The 12,249-nt window shown below is 57.3% G+C and overlaps 1 protein-coding gene across 3 annotated transcripts in view; it reads left to right on the top strand.

The window, feature by feature from the left end:
* Positions 1-12,249, top strand: part of LMF1 (lipase maturation factor 1) — a 103,879-nt gene that overhangs the window by 22,861 nt on the left and 68,769 nt on the right. For all 3 annotated transcript variants that reach the window (XM_037732244.1, XM_017510954.2, XM_037732241.1), the window contains exon 3: positions 5,560-5,570. In XM_037732244.1, coding sequence (XP_037588172.1) covers positions 5,560-5,570 — 11 coding nt within the window. The remainder of the gene's footprint in view (positions 1-5,559; positions 5,571-12,249) is intronic.

Genomic DNA, 12,249 nt, shown 5'->3' with positions numbered 1-12,249 from the left:
TTGCGTGGGCTCAAGAACAGGCTGGAGGTGGTAGAATGAGCCTATTGCGTGGGCTTCAGAACAGGCCGGAGGTGGTAGAACGAGTCTATTGCGTGCGCTCAAGAACAGGCTGGAGGTGGTAGAATGAGTCTATTGCGTGGGCTCAAGAACAGGCTGGAGGTGGTAGAATGAGCCTNCGAGTCTATTGCGTGCGCTCAAGAACAGGCTGGAGGTGGTAGAATGAGTCTATTGCGTGGGCTCAAGAACAGGCTGGAGGTGGTAGAATGAGCCTCAACGGATTTAAGAGAACTCAGCAGAAACTATCCAAGCTCAAGAACAAACAGAAAAAGGATTGAAATAAGCAGAGCTTCAGTGACATGTGGGACAGACCGCACCAGGCAGTCTAACAGACAGGTGATTGGAGCCCCACAGAGAGAGGACACAGAGAATGGGGCACAGAAAGTATTTAAAGAAATAATAGTGGAAAGACGTGAGTGTACAAATCCAGGAAGCTCAGCACACCCTGAGCAGTAGATGTAAGAGAAACCCCGTCTGGGCACACTGGAGCCAAACTGCTGAACACCAAAGACAGACTCTTGTTAGCACCCAGAAAAAAAGACGTTCCACCCACAGAACAGAGATTCAAATATGCCAGGCTTCTTACCACCACTGGAGGCCGGAGGACGATGGACTGTCATCTTTAAGTTTAAAGAAAAACGACTGTCAGCCCAGAGCTCTATCTGGTGACAAATCCTTCAAAGGTGAAAACAAAATAAAGACATTTGCAGACGACTGAAAACGGACAGAAGTCTTGGCCAGCAGACACACTGTACGAGATGGTAAAGGAGTATCTTCAGGCTGAAGGGATCGCTGCTAGGCAGAAACTCGCCTGCAGAAAGGGGTTAACTCTTCACAGCTCCAGGAAGTGGCGACATGTTTGCGAAGACACCTCTTGTTAGTACCGTTTTATTTTCTGTGTTGTATGAATCCAAACATTAGGGTGGCAGTGAGCCAGTTGCCTCACTGGTACCACCGGCTTGGTGGGTAATCCAACTCGTCCCTGCCGTCCCCGAGAGCCGCCATCCAGCCCCTCCCTGCTGTCCCCGAGAGCCACCTTCCAGCTCCTTTCCTGCCATCCCTGAGGGCCACCGTCCAGCCCCATCCCTACTGTCCCCAAGAGCCGCCGTCCAGCTCCTTTCCTGCTGTCCCTGAGAGCCGCCATTCAATCCTGTCCCTGCTGTTCCTTAGAGCCACCATCTAGCCCGTCCCTGCCTTCCCCAAGAGCCACCATCCAGCTCCTTTCCTGCTGTCCCTGAGAGCCGCCGTTCAGTCCTGTCCCTGCCGTCCCCGAGAGCCAGTGTCCAGCTCCTTCCCTGCTGTCCCTTAGAGCCGCCGTTCAGTCCTGTCCCTGCCGTCCCCAAGAGCCGCCGTCCAGCTCCTTTCCTGCTGTCCCTTAGAGCCGCCGTTCAGTCCTGTCCCTGCCGTCCCTGAGAGCCAGTGTCCAGCTCCTTCCCTGCTGTCCCTTAGAGCTGCCGTTCAGTCCTGTCCCTGCCGTCCCCGAGAGCCAGTGTCCAGCTCCTTCCCTGCTGTCCCNTGTCCAGCTCCTTCCCTGCTGTCCCTTAGAGCTGCCGTTCAGTCCTGTCCCTGCCGTCCCCGAGAGCCAGTGTCCAGCTCCTTCCCTGCTGTCCCGTAGAGCTGCCGTTCAGTCCTGTCCCTGCCGTCCCTGAGAGCCAGTGTCCAGCTCCTTTCCTGCTGTCCCTTAGAGCCGCCGTTCAGTCCTTTCCCTGCTGTCCCGTAGAGCCACCATCCAGCCCGTCCCTGCCATCCCCGAGAGCCGCCGTCCAGCACTTCCCTGTACCGGGCAGGCCATGGTCTTGCACAGCAGGACACAGCATCCCAGCCTTACCAGTACTAGCTGGCACCCTTTCCCGGTGACTGGGTGGGAGGCACAGCAGTCTGGTGGATAGACACGGGGCAGATAGACATGGAAGGCCCCCAGCTGCTCTCACCCAAAGGCACTGCTCTTTTCCTGTGGCATTTTTTTGGTAATTTCTGTAAATAAATCCACACGTTTGGCCTTCACCCCGTGACAGAGACTTCAGTCATGATGATGTGATCAGCTGCAGACACAAGTCAGGAACCTGGGGGTGGTTCAGGAGAACACGGTGGATCATGAAGTCCCTACTACGCACTTTCTAAATAGGCTTCCAGCAAAGCTCTTTGTGTTAGACCAGAAAGTGGAAGATTTCTTATGCATTTACAACTAGCCTGCCCAAAAATGGGGAGCATAAAATTTAAAAAATATTTATCCGTGAAGCCTTCTTACAGATTATAAATAGCTGGAACCAAATGTGCTTTAAATCAAAGGCATCCTATAGAAACAGGAGCCCCTGTGAAGTGCAGGGGGCAGGGCCTGTGTGGGGCCGTGTACAGCATCCGCAAGGTACTGCGGTCTTTATGCTTCCTCAGCACGGAGACCCCAACCGCGTGTAAGTCAGGTGTGGGGCCTCGCCAGGCGGTCAGAGGGGCGCGTTCTCCCATTCGACCATCCAAAAGCAGATCTACACCCCGCCATCCAAAGGAGGACTGGAATTTCTTTAAGGAACAGAATAAGCCCCAGAATCACTCCATGGTAGTCAGTGTCTTCTAACGTAAGCTCTAGCTGTTGGAAATGGAATGAAAGCTATGAAAGGAGTAAGGCGTTTTAGTTTTTCATGTCATTAGCTTCGCTAAAACCTGCTATTTAAAGAATCTTTTATCAGGCAGCCTTGCAATTCAAAATTCAGGACAGGCGAGGTTACAGGAGAACGCGTTTTCAGGCACCCCCAGCCGATGCGAAGGCAGCCACATCTGGGCGGACCCCTCGCCGCACGGTGCTCGGCTTTGCGGGCCCTGGCTCACTGGAGCTCTTCAGGCCCCGGTCCCCTCTGATGAACGCGAGGCTGCTGCTCTTTACACAGGGCCTCTCGCTGTGTCGCCCAGGCTCCAGTGCAGTGGCACGACCTGGGCTTAAGTGATCTTCCTACCGTGGCCCCCAGAGTCGCTGGGACTAGAGGCACGCTCCCCACACCTGGCCAGTCAAAGAACAAAGCTTTCATTCTTGACGGATTTTTAAAATCAGCTCCTTTTCCTTTCTCTGTTCAACGAAGGTTATGTATTGGGAACACTCTGGGGGTAAATTTATTTCTCGAATTAGCCACTGTGTGCAGCAGCTGCCTGGAAGGTTTTGGTGGTGGAAACAGGGTCAGAGAGCGCATTCTGCAGCCCAGGGGGTCCCCTCCCTCCCTCGCAGCCTCCTTGCTCCGCCATGTATTTGTATTCTTTTACCTGTAGTGTGGCTCTGCACCGGGTACGGGGTGATTTGAAACCATATCAGAGCCGCCGTGGCAGCCACACACCTGATGCGGCTGAAGAATGAGCCCTCAGCGCTCGGTCCCCGGCCACCTCCCTTGAGTCTCAGTGTCGATTGTCACCATTGCCTTCGCTGTGCTTTTACTGTGATATCAAGGTGGAAAAATCACAGGCATATTCAAAGGCAGGGCGGCGTAGGGAGCCTGGGACTGGACAGGCAGTGGGTCCTGAGGGCTCTGAGGCCCGCCCCACACCTGTGGCCCTTCATTCCTGTGTATTTCACTAGGCAGTGTTTCTTCCTCACGTCCTTAGTGGCATGTAATTCACGTGCCGTAAAATTGCATTTAAAGCAAGCTTGTCTGCGTGCGGCTCAGGATGGCTTTGAATGCAGCCCAACACAGATCCATAGACTTTCTTAAAACATTGTGAGATTTTATTTTTAACTCATCAGCTGTTGCTAGTGTAGTATATTTTATGTGTGGCCTACAGAAGCCAAAAGACTGGACAGCCTGATGTAAAGTGTGCGAGTCAGTGTACATATTCATGGAGTCTGACCATGGGCACTGAGTTGAATACATTCTGGCTGGGGCGGCTCACACCTGTCATCCCAGCACCTATACAGGCGGAGGCAGGAGGATGGCTGGAGTCCAGGAGTTTAGACCAGCCTGGGCAACATGGTAAAACCTCATCTCTACAAAATATGCAAAAATTAATGGGGCATCTTGGTGCATGCCTGCGGTCCCAACAACTGGGAAGCTGAGGAGGGAGGACTGCTGCAGGAGGAAGGCGGAGGCCGCACCTCGGGAGGGAGGCGGAGGCCGCACCTCGGGAGGGAGGCGGAGGCCGCACCGCGGGAGGGAGGCGGAGGCCGCACCGCGGGAGGGAGGCGGAGGCCGCACCGCGGGAGGGAGGCGGAGGCCGCACCGAGGGAGGGAGGCGGAGGCTGCACCGAGGGAGGGAGGCGGAGGCTGCAGTGAGCTGTGATTGCACCACTGCCCTCCAGCCTGGGTGACAGAATGAGACTCTGTCTCAAAAAAAAAAAAAAATTCTGACTGCCCCCGGAAGAAACCTGGCACTCTACTTCCTGTGTCTGTGGACCAGCCTGTTCCGTGCATCGCGTGTCCACGAGCCACGTGCTGTGCCTTCTGCGTTGGGCGTGGCACTGAGCCCTGGGGCGGGCCTCCTCACGCCAGCAGCAGTGTGTTCTGCCTGCCTCTTACAGGACCATAGGTGGCAGGGGGTTCCTTCTAGAATCCAAGAGTAAGTTTTACCGTGAGGCAGGGTCAGGTTAGAGAGGCCACAGGCTGAGGCAGGCGTGGGATGCGTTGGACGTTGTGTGTTAGGTACATGTGGGGAGCTCCATGTTTGTGATGTGCGGTCCTCGAGACACGTGTGCTCCTTGCTCACGGCTTTGCTGTCTGAGGGTGAGAAGCGGGTCACGGCACCACAGAGCCCCTTTAGGTTGCAATGCAGTAGTAAAGATACAGGCCTTTCCCAGCCCTCCCCACCAATTCCTTTCATTTAAGATCCCTTTTCTCATGCTCTGCGATCCAGGTAATGTGATGTCCTTAAATTTTCAGATTCGGCCGGGTGCGGTGGCGCACGCCTGTAATCCCAGCACTTTGGGAGGCCGAGGCAGGTAGATCACGAGGTCAGGAGATCGAGACCATCCTGGTCAACATGGTGAAACCCCATCTCTACTAAAAATACAAAAATTAGCTGGGCATGGTGGCGCATGCCTGTAATCCCAGCTACTCAGGAGGCTGAGGCAGGAGAATTGCCTGAACCCAGGAGGCGGAGGTTGTGGTGAGCCGAGATTGCGCCATTGCACTCCAGCCTGGTGACAGGGCGAAACTCTGTCTAAAAAAAAAAAAAAAAAATCAGATTCTAGAGTGTGACCTTTTTTGGGGCATTTGATTGAAATAATTGACACTGCAAAAAAAAAATATTAATTCACTCTTCCCGAAAATATATGTTATTTAATTTTATGAGTCCATAGTAGGTGTTTCTGGAAATACGTTTTGGTTGCCTGTTCTGGGCCTGCCCGTGTGCGGGCAGTGGGGAGGCGCCTGGGCCCCTAGTGCCCGGCAGGCAGGTCCTCGTGGCCGGGCTTCCCTGACCCACACTGTCCTGGGTGTGCCGGGTGGGCTTCACTCAGCGGGGAAACACAGTGGGTTGGGGTCGAAGCAAGCCGAAGTTTTAATATGTGTTTCTTCTTTTGCTTTTCAGGTATTCTTTCGGTAAGTGAAACCCATTTAGAGAACAGCTCTGCAGGAGTGGAGCGTTGTGTTCGGGTAGGTATCTTCACGCGCTCGTCTGGCCTTTCCTGTTGCCCGAGCTTCCGCCGTCAGTCCTTCCGGAACTGCACTGCTGGCAGCGGGCAGCGCTGGGGACCCGACCATGCCTCCTCCCCGGACGAGGGAGCTCCTGGGCTCCCAGGCCCCGGGCACATAGAGACGGACGGCCGCACGGGTGATCGTGGGCGTCTCACAGGTGTTATGACCACCGCTTCCCCGGGGCAGAGGGAAAGCACCCCCAGACCAGCCCCCCGTGGACGCGCAGGGCTGTGTGCACATCTGCCTGGAGGAGGGGTTCAGTGGCACTCACCGCGCGCCGAGGCTGGCGGACGCTCTGCCTGGAGGAGGGGTTCAGTGGCGCTCACCTCGCCGAGGCTGGCGGGCGCTCTGCCTGGAGGAGGGGTTCAGTGGTGCTCACCGCGCCGAGGCTGGCGGGCGCTCTGCCTGGAGGAGGGGTTCAGTGGCGCTCACCTCGCCGAGGCTGGCGGGCGCTCTGCCTGGAGGAGGGGTTCAGTGGCGCTCACCGCGCCGAGGCTGGCAGGCACTTCGGCTTGTGCTTTGTGTGACGGAGGGGTTGGAGGTCCTCCCCAGTCCACACCACGTGGAAAATACTGGAGGCTGGGAAGAGACAGGACAGGGCCAGGAGGGCAGTGGGTGTGCCCTCTAGTGGGCCCAGAGGCCTGCAGACAGTCATGGGACACGGTGGGTTGGTAAGTGGACCTGATCCAGGACCTTGGAAGGATGACCACTTCCCACCCCTACCTTTCTCCCTGACCTCAGGGCGCAGGCATAAGGGCTGATCTCTGCCGGTGAAGGCTCCAGCCTGGGCCACGAACTCAGGCGCTCTCCTCCGGCCTCTCTGGCTCTCTGTCCTTCCCCACCTTGCTTCACTGCTGGACCAGCAGAGTGGGGCGGCCTGTCTGGGCGTGGACCTTTGCCTGTCTCCTTCACAGTCTCGGGCCTTAGGGCCTGGGTCCTTGCAGTAAGGTCACTTTCTTCATGCCTCTGTTCCTCACACATTTCCATTCCTTCAATATTGAGCACCAGTGATTTGGAAATTGGGACGGAATCAAACAAAGGAAGAACCTCAGAATCTGTTAAAATGTAAATACAAAGAACCTTATTACTGATCTGTAATCACCTTACAAGGCAGGTACGTGTAATCGCAGGTGACCGGGCTGCCACCGTCACTCCTGGACTTCCGGGCTGCCGGCCGCCCCTGTGGCCTCCACCTGGCTCAGAGCACAGTCACTACGTGCTCACACCTGTTCATTGTTTTCATGTTTACGTTTTCTTAAAGCAGAAAGCAAGGAATTATTTTAGGAATTCCCTTTCCATTTGCAAATCTGACACGACCTAGTGGGAACCAGCTGGCTCTGTGCCTGCCAGTCGTGTGCGGCCACCTCAAGGGAGTGGAGCATGCGCAGCGGCACCCCGAATCCCCGGGCCTCCCCCGGAGTGCGCCAGGATTCATTCCATGTCAAAATGCCCTCAGAGAAAACCGCATCCTTCAACGTTTAGATAAACAAATCTTTTCTTAGTAAATTTTATTTATTAAAAATTACAACAGGCCAGGTGCAGTGGCTCATGCCCATTATCCTAGCAGTTTGGGGGCTGAAGCAGGGTTGCTTGAGCCCACGAGTTTGAGACCAGCCTGGGCAACATGGCAGGACCTATCACTACAAAAAATGTTCGAAAATTAAAATTGCAATAGTATTGCTTTTTCTCAATTCTTATGAAGAGTGAAACCTTTAGGCCCTGACCCCTGAATTTAGTGGGAGAAGTTCCTGCTGTCTGATGTTGGGAATTCTGAGCAGTGATCACAAAATTGAGTCCTATGAGGCAAGCCTACAGTGCACAGGGTCAGTGCCACTAGGGCTGAGTGGGGGCCCGGGGCAGGCTGGGGGAGCAGCGGCCGAAGCTGACGTGTTCTCCGTGAGTGGGGGGCCCGGGGCAGGCTGGGGGAGCAGCGGCCGAAGNGGGGGGCCCGGGGCAGGCTGGGGGAGCAGCGGCCGAAGCTGACGTGTTCTCCGTGAGTGGGGGGCCGGGGGCAGGCTGGGGGAGCAGCGGCCGAAGCTGACGTGTTCTCCGTGAGTGGGGGGCCTGGGGCAGGCTGGGGGAGCAGCGGCCGAAGCTGACGTGTTATCTGTGAGTGGGGGGCCCGGGGCAGGCTGGGGGAGCAGTGACTGACGCTCATGTGTCCCTATGAGGGATGGGTCTGAGGCCGCGATGCTGCCCTGTCTTGGGAGGGAGGTCATGGGAGTCATCCCCAAGGATGAGAGGGCCTGGAGCCCACCCTCCCCGTGCCCTGGCCTGTGAGGCCTCCTGAGGTACACAGGAGTTGGCTGTGGGGGAAGCACCTGGGGAGTGGACTCCCAGAGGCAGTGCAGGAGTGGCAAAGGCAGTCCGGGGGCCAGGTGTCTCTGGATCCACCCCCGTGTCCCCACCCACTTGCTGAAGCACGCAGCACGGGCCGCATGGGGGTTGGGGTGTGCACCTGTGTGGTGCTGTAAGGGCGGCGCCTGCGCTCCCAGCCACAGGAAGGCCGTCTTCTGCGCATCGGCTCTGCTGGGTGTTCAGGTGTACTTCATGCATTTTAATTGAGCCTTTCTAGCAGGGGGTAATTGCAGGGACTCACGTGGAGCGTTGGCTCCTTAGCGTTAATGTTTTCCTCCTGAGAGCCCTCGTGAGCCCGAGCCCGAGTTTCGTGTTGCGTCTGGCCCTGCAGGGGCTCAGTGCGTCACTTGGACTGTTGCGCAGAAATTCAGACGACGGCTCGTGGCTTTGGCGATGCTCTCCCTCCTTTCCCAGCAGCCACGCGGCTTTGCAGCGTCCTCCCTTCCCCGACGGTGGAGGACACGGAGCAGCCAGTGACTGAGGTATGACACCAGGTGCTGGGCCGCAGAGCCGCCGCACCGAAGGCCCTGGAAGGTCCGGCCTCCTGATCTGAGGCCTCTGGGGAGGCGCTTTCCTCTGGCCGCCTTTGGGGCGCCTGGGAGAACTCACTTTGCACGTGTGCTTCCGTGCTCACCTCAGTGACGTTGTCTTTAGTTTGCAAAATGGGCTTTGGTGGGGATTAGGCAGCTCTAGGGCTGTCACTGGGTACGTGTGTTTTTAGAATTAATTAAAGCTAAATGAATTAAAAAGCTCGTCCTTGGTTGCCTCGGCTGTACCCCACATGCTCTGTGGCCACATGTAGCTGTGGCTTTCCCACTGGGCGGTCCCAGACCCCCCCTTTTTTTCTTTGAGACAGAGTCTCACTTTGTGACCCAGACTGGAGTGCAGTGGCGCAATCTCAGCTCTTTGACCTCCCGGCTCGGGCGATCCTCCCTCCTCAGCCTCCTGCGTAGCTGGGACTACAGGCACGCCACCATAGCTGGATAATTTTTAAACGTTTTGTCGAGACGGGGTCCCACTGTGCCACCAGACTGGTCTTTGGGTTTCTGTTGGCATCTCTCTGATGCTCTGTCCTGGGCTCTCTGCCCCAGGGCCCCGTGCCCCTGGCCACAGGCGGATGCGACTGCTGGGCAGGATGAAGCTGCGATCGTGGGGGCCGCGCTTTCCGGGACGCAGGAAAACCACAGTATTTGTTAAACCCCGTTCAGCCGTCTGTGTTTCTGCTGGAGTTCAGATAGGGCTGAGCTTTGAGGGCCGCTGAGTGTGTCGCATCCACTTCAAAGAAGGAGCCTACCCGTCATGAATTCTGAAGCCCCAAGTGCCTGCTTCCTGCCTCCCTGCAGGGAGTACACCGTTTGATATCCAGCGAGCCTGGATCCCGGAGGCTCTGAGCCTCCAGCTGCCCTGCCAGCTGCCCTTGCGCGTTGGAAAGGAGGCAGGAACCCAGAGGACCCGCCGCGGCGGGCACTGGGGGTCCACAGGGCAGCCTGCTTTCCCTCCTCCGGGCCAGGCTGCCTTTGCCTGCACCCTCCCGGCAGCACACAGTCCCCCAAGTGTGGGCCCTATCTCCCAGTGTGGCCCTGTTTCCTGAGTGTGGTTCTCATGTCCCCAGCATGGTCCCCATCCCCCATGGGGCACCAAGCGGAGTACCTGGTCCTGTAAGGAGAGCAGGCTCTGGGAAGGGGCTCCCATCTGCAGAGTTTGGTGAGGTTTAAAGGGACTGAGATCAGGGCCGGGCCCCAGTGCTTCTGGAGAGGCTGCTTTCTGGCCCCTCCCAGGCCTGGGGGGGAGATGGCCGAACTTCAGGAGTGGGCGCAGGATGAGACGGCAGCATGACCCCACTGCCACTGGGACGTGACCAGGGAAAGGAGAGACTTGCGGTGAGGAGTCCTGGAACCAGGGGCAGCCCTGTGTGAGGAGGGGGCAGAGGCCACGGGGGCGGGGCGGGGCTTCTCCCGGCTCAGCTCTCAGGCCATTTTGCAGGGTCCTTGCACACAGAGTCCCAAAGGAAGACTGACAGGTTCCCAAGGCCTTTGGAGTGCTTCAGGCCCCCAAAAGCATTTCGTAATTTTTTGTGATTTTAGCCTGATGAACCTGGATGTGTGTGGGTATCTACCTCCAGGCAATCCCACCCCCACCTTGCACCCCTGGGCCCCCATGGGGGCGTCGGAATGGGCTCATGCAGGGGACCAGGCTGTTGATGGTGACTGCCTGCGGGGAGGGCTGGACGCCTTTGCCCCCCTGCTCCCTCAGAGCAGCAAAGTGAGGGTGGCAACTGGGGGCATGCAGAGGAGTGAGGGTCCAGGTGCCCAGGGAAGGGTTCTGGAAGGCTCCATGCTCCTGGGATATTCCTTTGTAGGAAGTGGGTTCTGTATCTTACCGCCATCCCATCCAGGTGAGAGCTGGACAGGTCAGTGCTGAGGTAACTTGGGATCCTTGGAGTAAGAAGCTTCCTTGAGCAATGGTCAGTTTATCCTCATCTTGCATTGAGGAATGACTGGTTTATTCTCTTCTCCCATTGATGAATGATTGGTTATCTTCATCTTCTATTGATTAATGATTGGGTTTTTCTCATTTTTTCTATTAAGGAATGATTGGTTGATTCTTGTCTTCTATTGATAAATGAGGGTTTTCCTCATATTTCCCATTAAGGAATGATTGCTTCATCCTCATCTTCCATTGATGAATGATTGGCTTATCCTCGTCTTCTGGAAGGCCAATGCCATCTGGTCTGGGGCCTTCCTCCAGGCGGGGCCAGGTGTCAGTACCAACACAGGTGGCATTGGGCCTCGTTGGGATTGCACTGTGGTTAAGCTGAAAACACTTGGAGCTTGTAGGGGGATGTCCACGTGGCACGTGTGAGGGCAGCAGGAGCTCCTTGGGAGCCTTGGAGGCTGGGCGGCAGGCTGTCCCAGTCCATGCCTGTGCAGGCGGTGGCCTGAGTTTCATTGCAGGTTTCTCTACATTTGGAGGCTTTCCCAGCCTCCACAGGGAGGACTCTGGGAGAGGAAGGGCAGCAAATGGGGCCCAGGGGAGCAGCCGGCATCCTGGCCATGCATGAGCTGTGGGCTCCCTGGGGTCTTGTGTGCAGCCAGCACAGTGAAGGAGAAGAGGACCAGGCCCCTCAGGGTTTGGCTCTGCTCCTCCTCACCTCTCAGGCCTGCTTTTTGAGGCTGTCCCCACGAAGCTGAGTGCCACTGGGTATTTGTGGGCCCGAAATGCTGGGCTCCTGTGATCTCCATTGCAGCAGCACCTCCTGCCAGCTGTTCGACCCTTTACCCTTGCTGCTCTTAAATTCAAACTTTAAAAACAGCTTAATGAGGGGTTTACTGGCCCAACTGGAAGTTTTTATTAAGCCCTGTTAGTGCTGGAGCAGAGCCTGCCTGCAGGAAGCGGATGTGGGGTGAGCCCTGAGCCGCCCGGGCTGCGCCAGGGTCCACCGGCACCTCCCGTCCCTGGCCTACAGAGCCCTCCTGCCCCTGCTTTGGTGACCGCTCTTCCCTCCCTTTCCCAGCTCCCAGGGTCAGGAATGCAGTTTCCTTTGATTAAATTATTCGCTGATCAGAGGCAGTCTCGATGACCTGCTGAGAGCTCACCCAGCTGCTGGGCTGCAACAGGCAGGCTGAGCTAGCTCCTCTCTGGGTCCTTTCTCTCACGCTCCTGCGTTATCACACCACCCCTCCCTGGGGGAGAAGCGTCCTGGGGATTTCAGTTCTGGAGGGTTCCCTCAGACCAGCAAGCAGAGCCCTTCCCTGTCACCTGGGGCTGGAGTGACTGTGGTCCCGCGAGGCAGAGCCCCTCCCCGTCATCTGGAGTGTCTGTGGTCCCGGGAGGCAGAGCCCTTCCCCGTCACCTGGGGCTGGAGTGACTGTGGTCCCGGAGGCAGAGCCCCTCCCCATCACCTGGGGCCGGAGTGACTGTGGTCCCGGGAGGCAGAGCCCCCCCCCGTCACCTGGGGCCGGAGTGACTGTGGTCCCGGGAGGCAGAGCGGCAGAGCCCCTCCCCGTCACCTGGGGCCGGAGTGACTGGTCCGGGAGGCAGAGCCCCTCCCCGTCACCTGGGGCCGGAGTGACTGTGGTCCCGGGAGGCAGAGCCTTTCCCCGTCACCTGGAGTGACTGTGGTCCCGGGAGGCAGAGCCCTTCCCCGTCACCTGGGGCTGGAGTGACTGTGGTCCCAGGAGGCAGAGCCCTTCCCCGTCACCTGGAGTGACTGTGGTCCTTGGAG

Source organism: Cebus imitator, unplaced genomic scaffold, assembly GCF_001604975.1.
Source record: "Cebus imitator isolate Cc_AM_T3 unplaced genomic scaffold, Cebus_imitator-1.0 Scaffold444, whole genome shotgun sequence".
Classification (NCBI taxonomy): domain Eukaryota; kingdom Metazoa; phylum Chordata; class Mammalia; order Primates; family Cebidae; genus Cebus; species Cebus imitator.
This window is presented reverse-complemented; position numbering and strand designations above follow the sequence as displayed.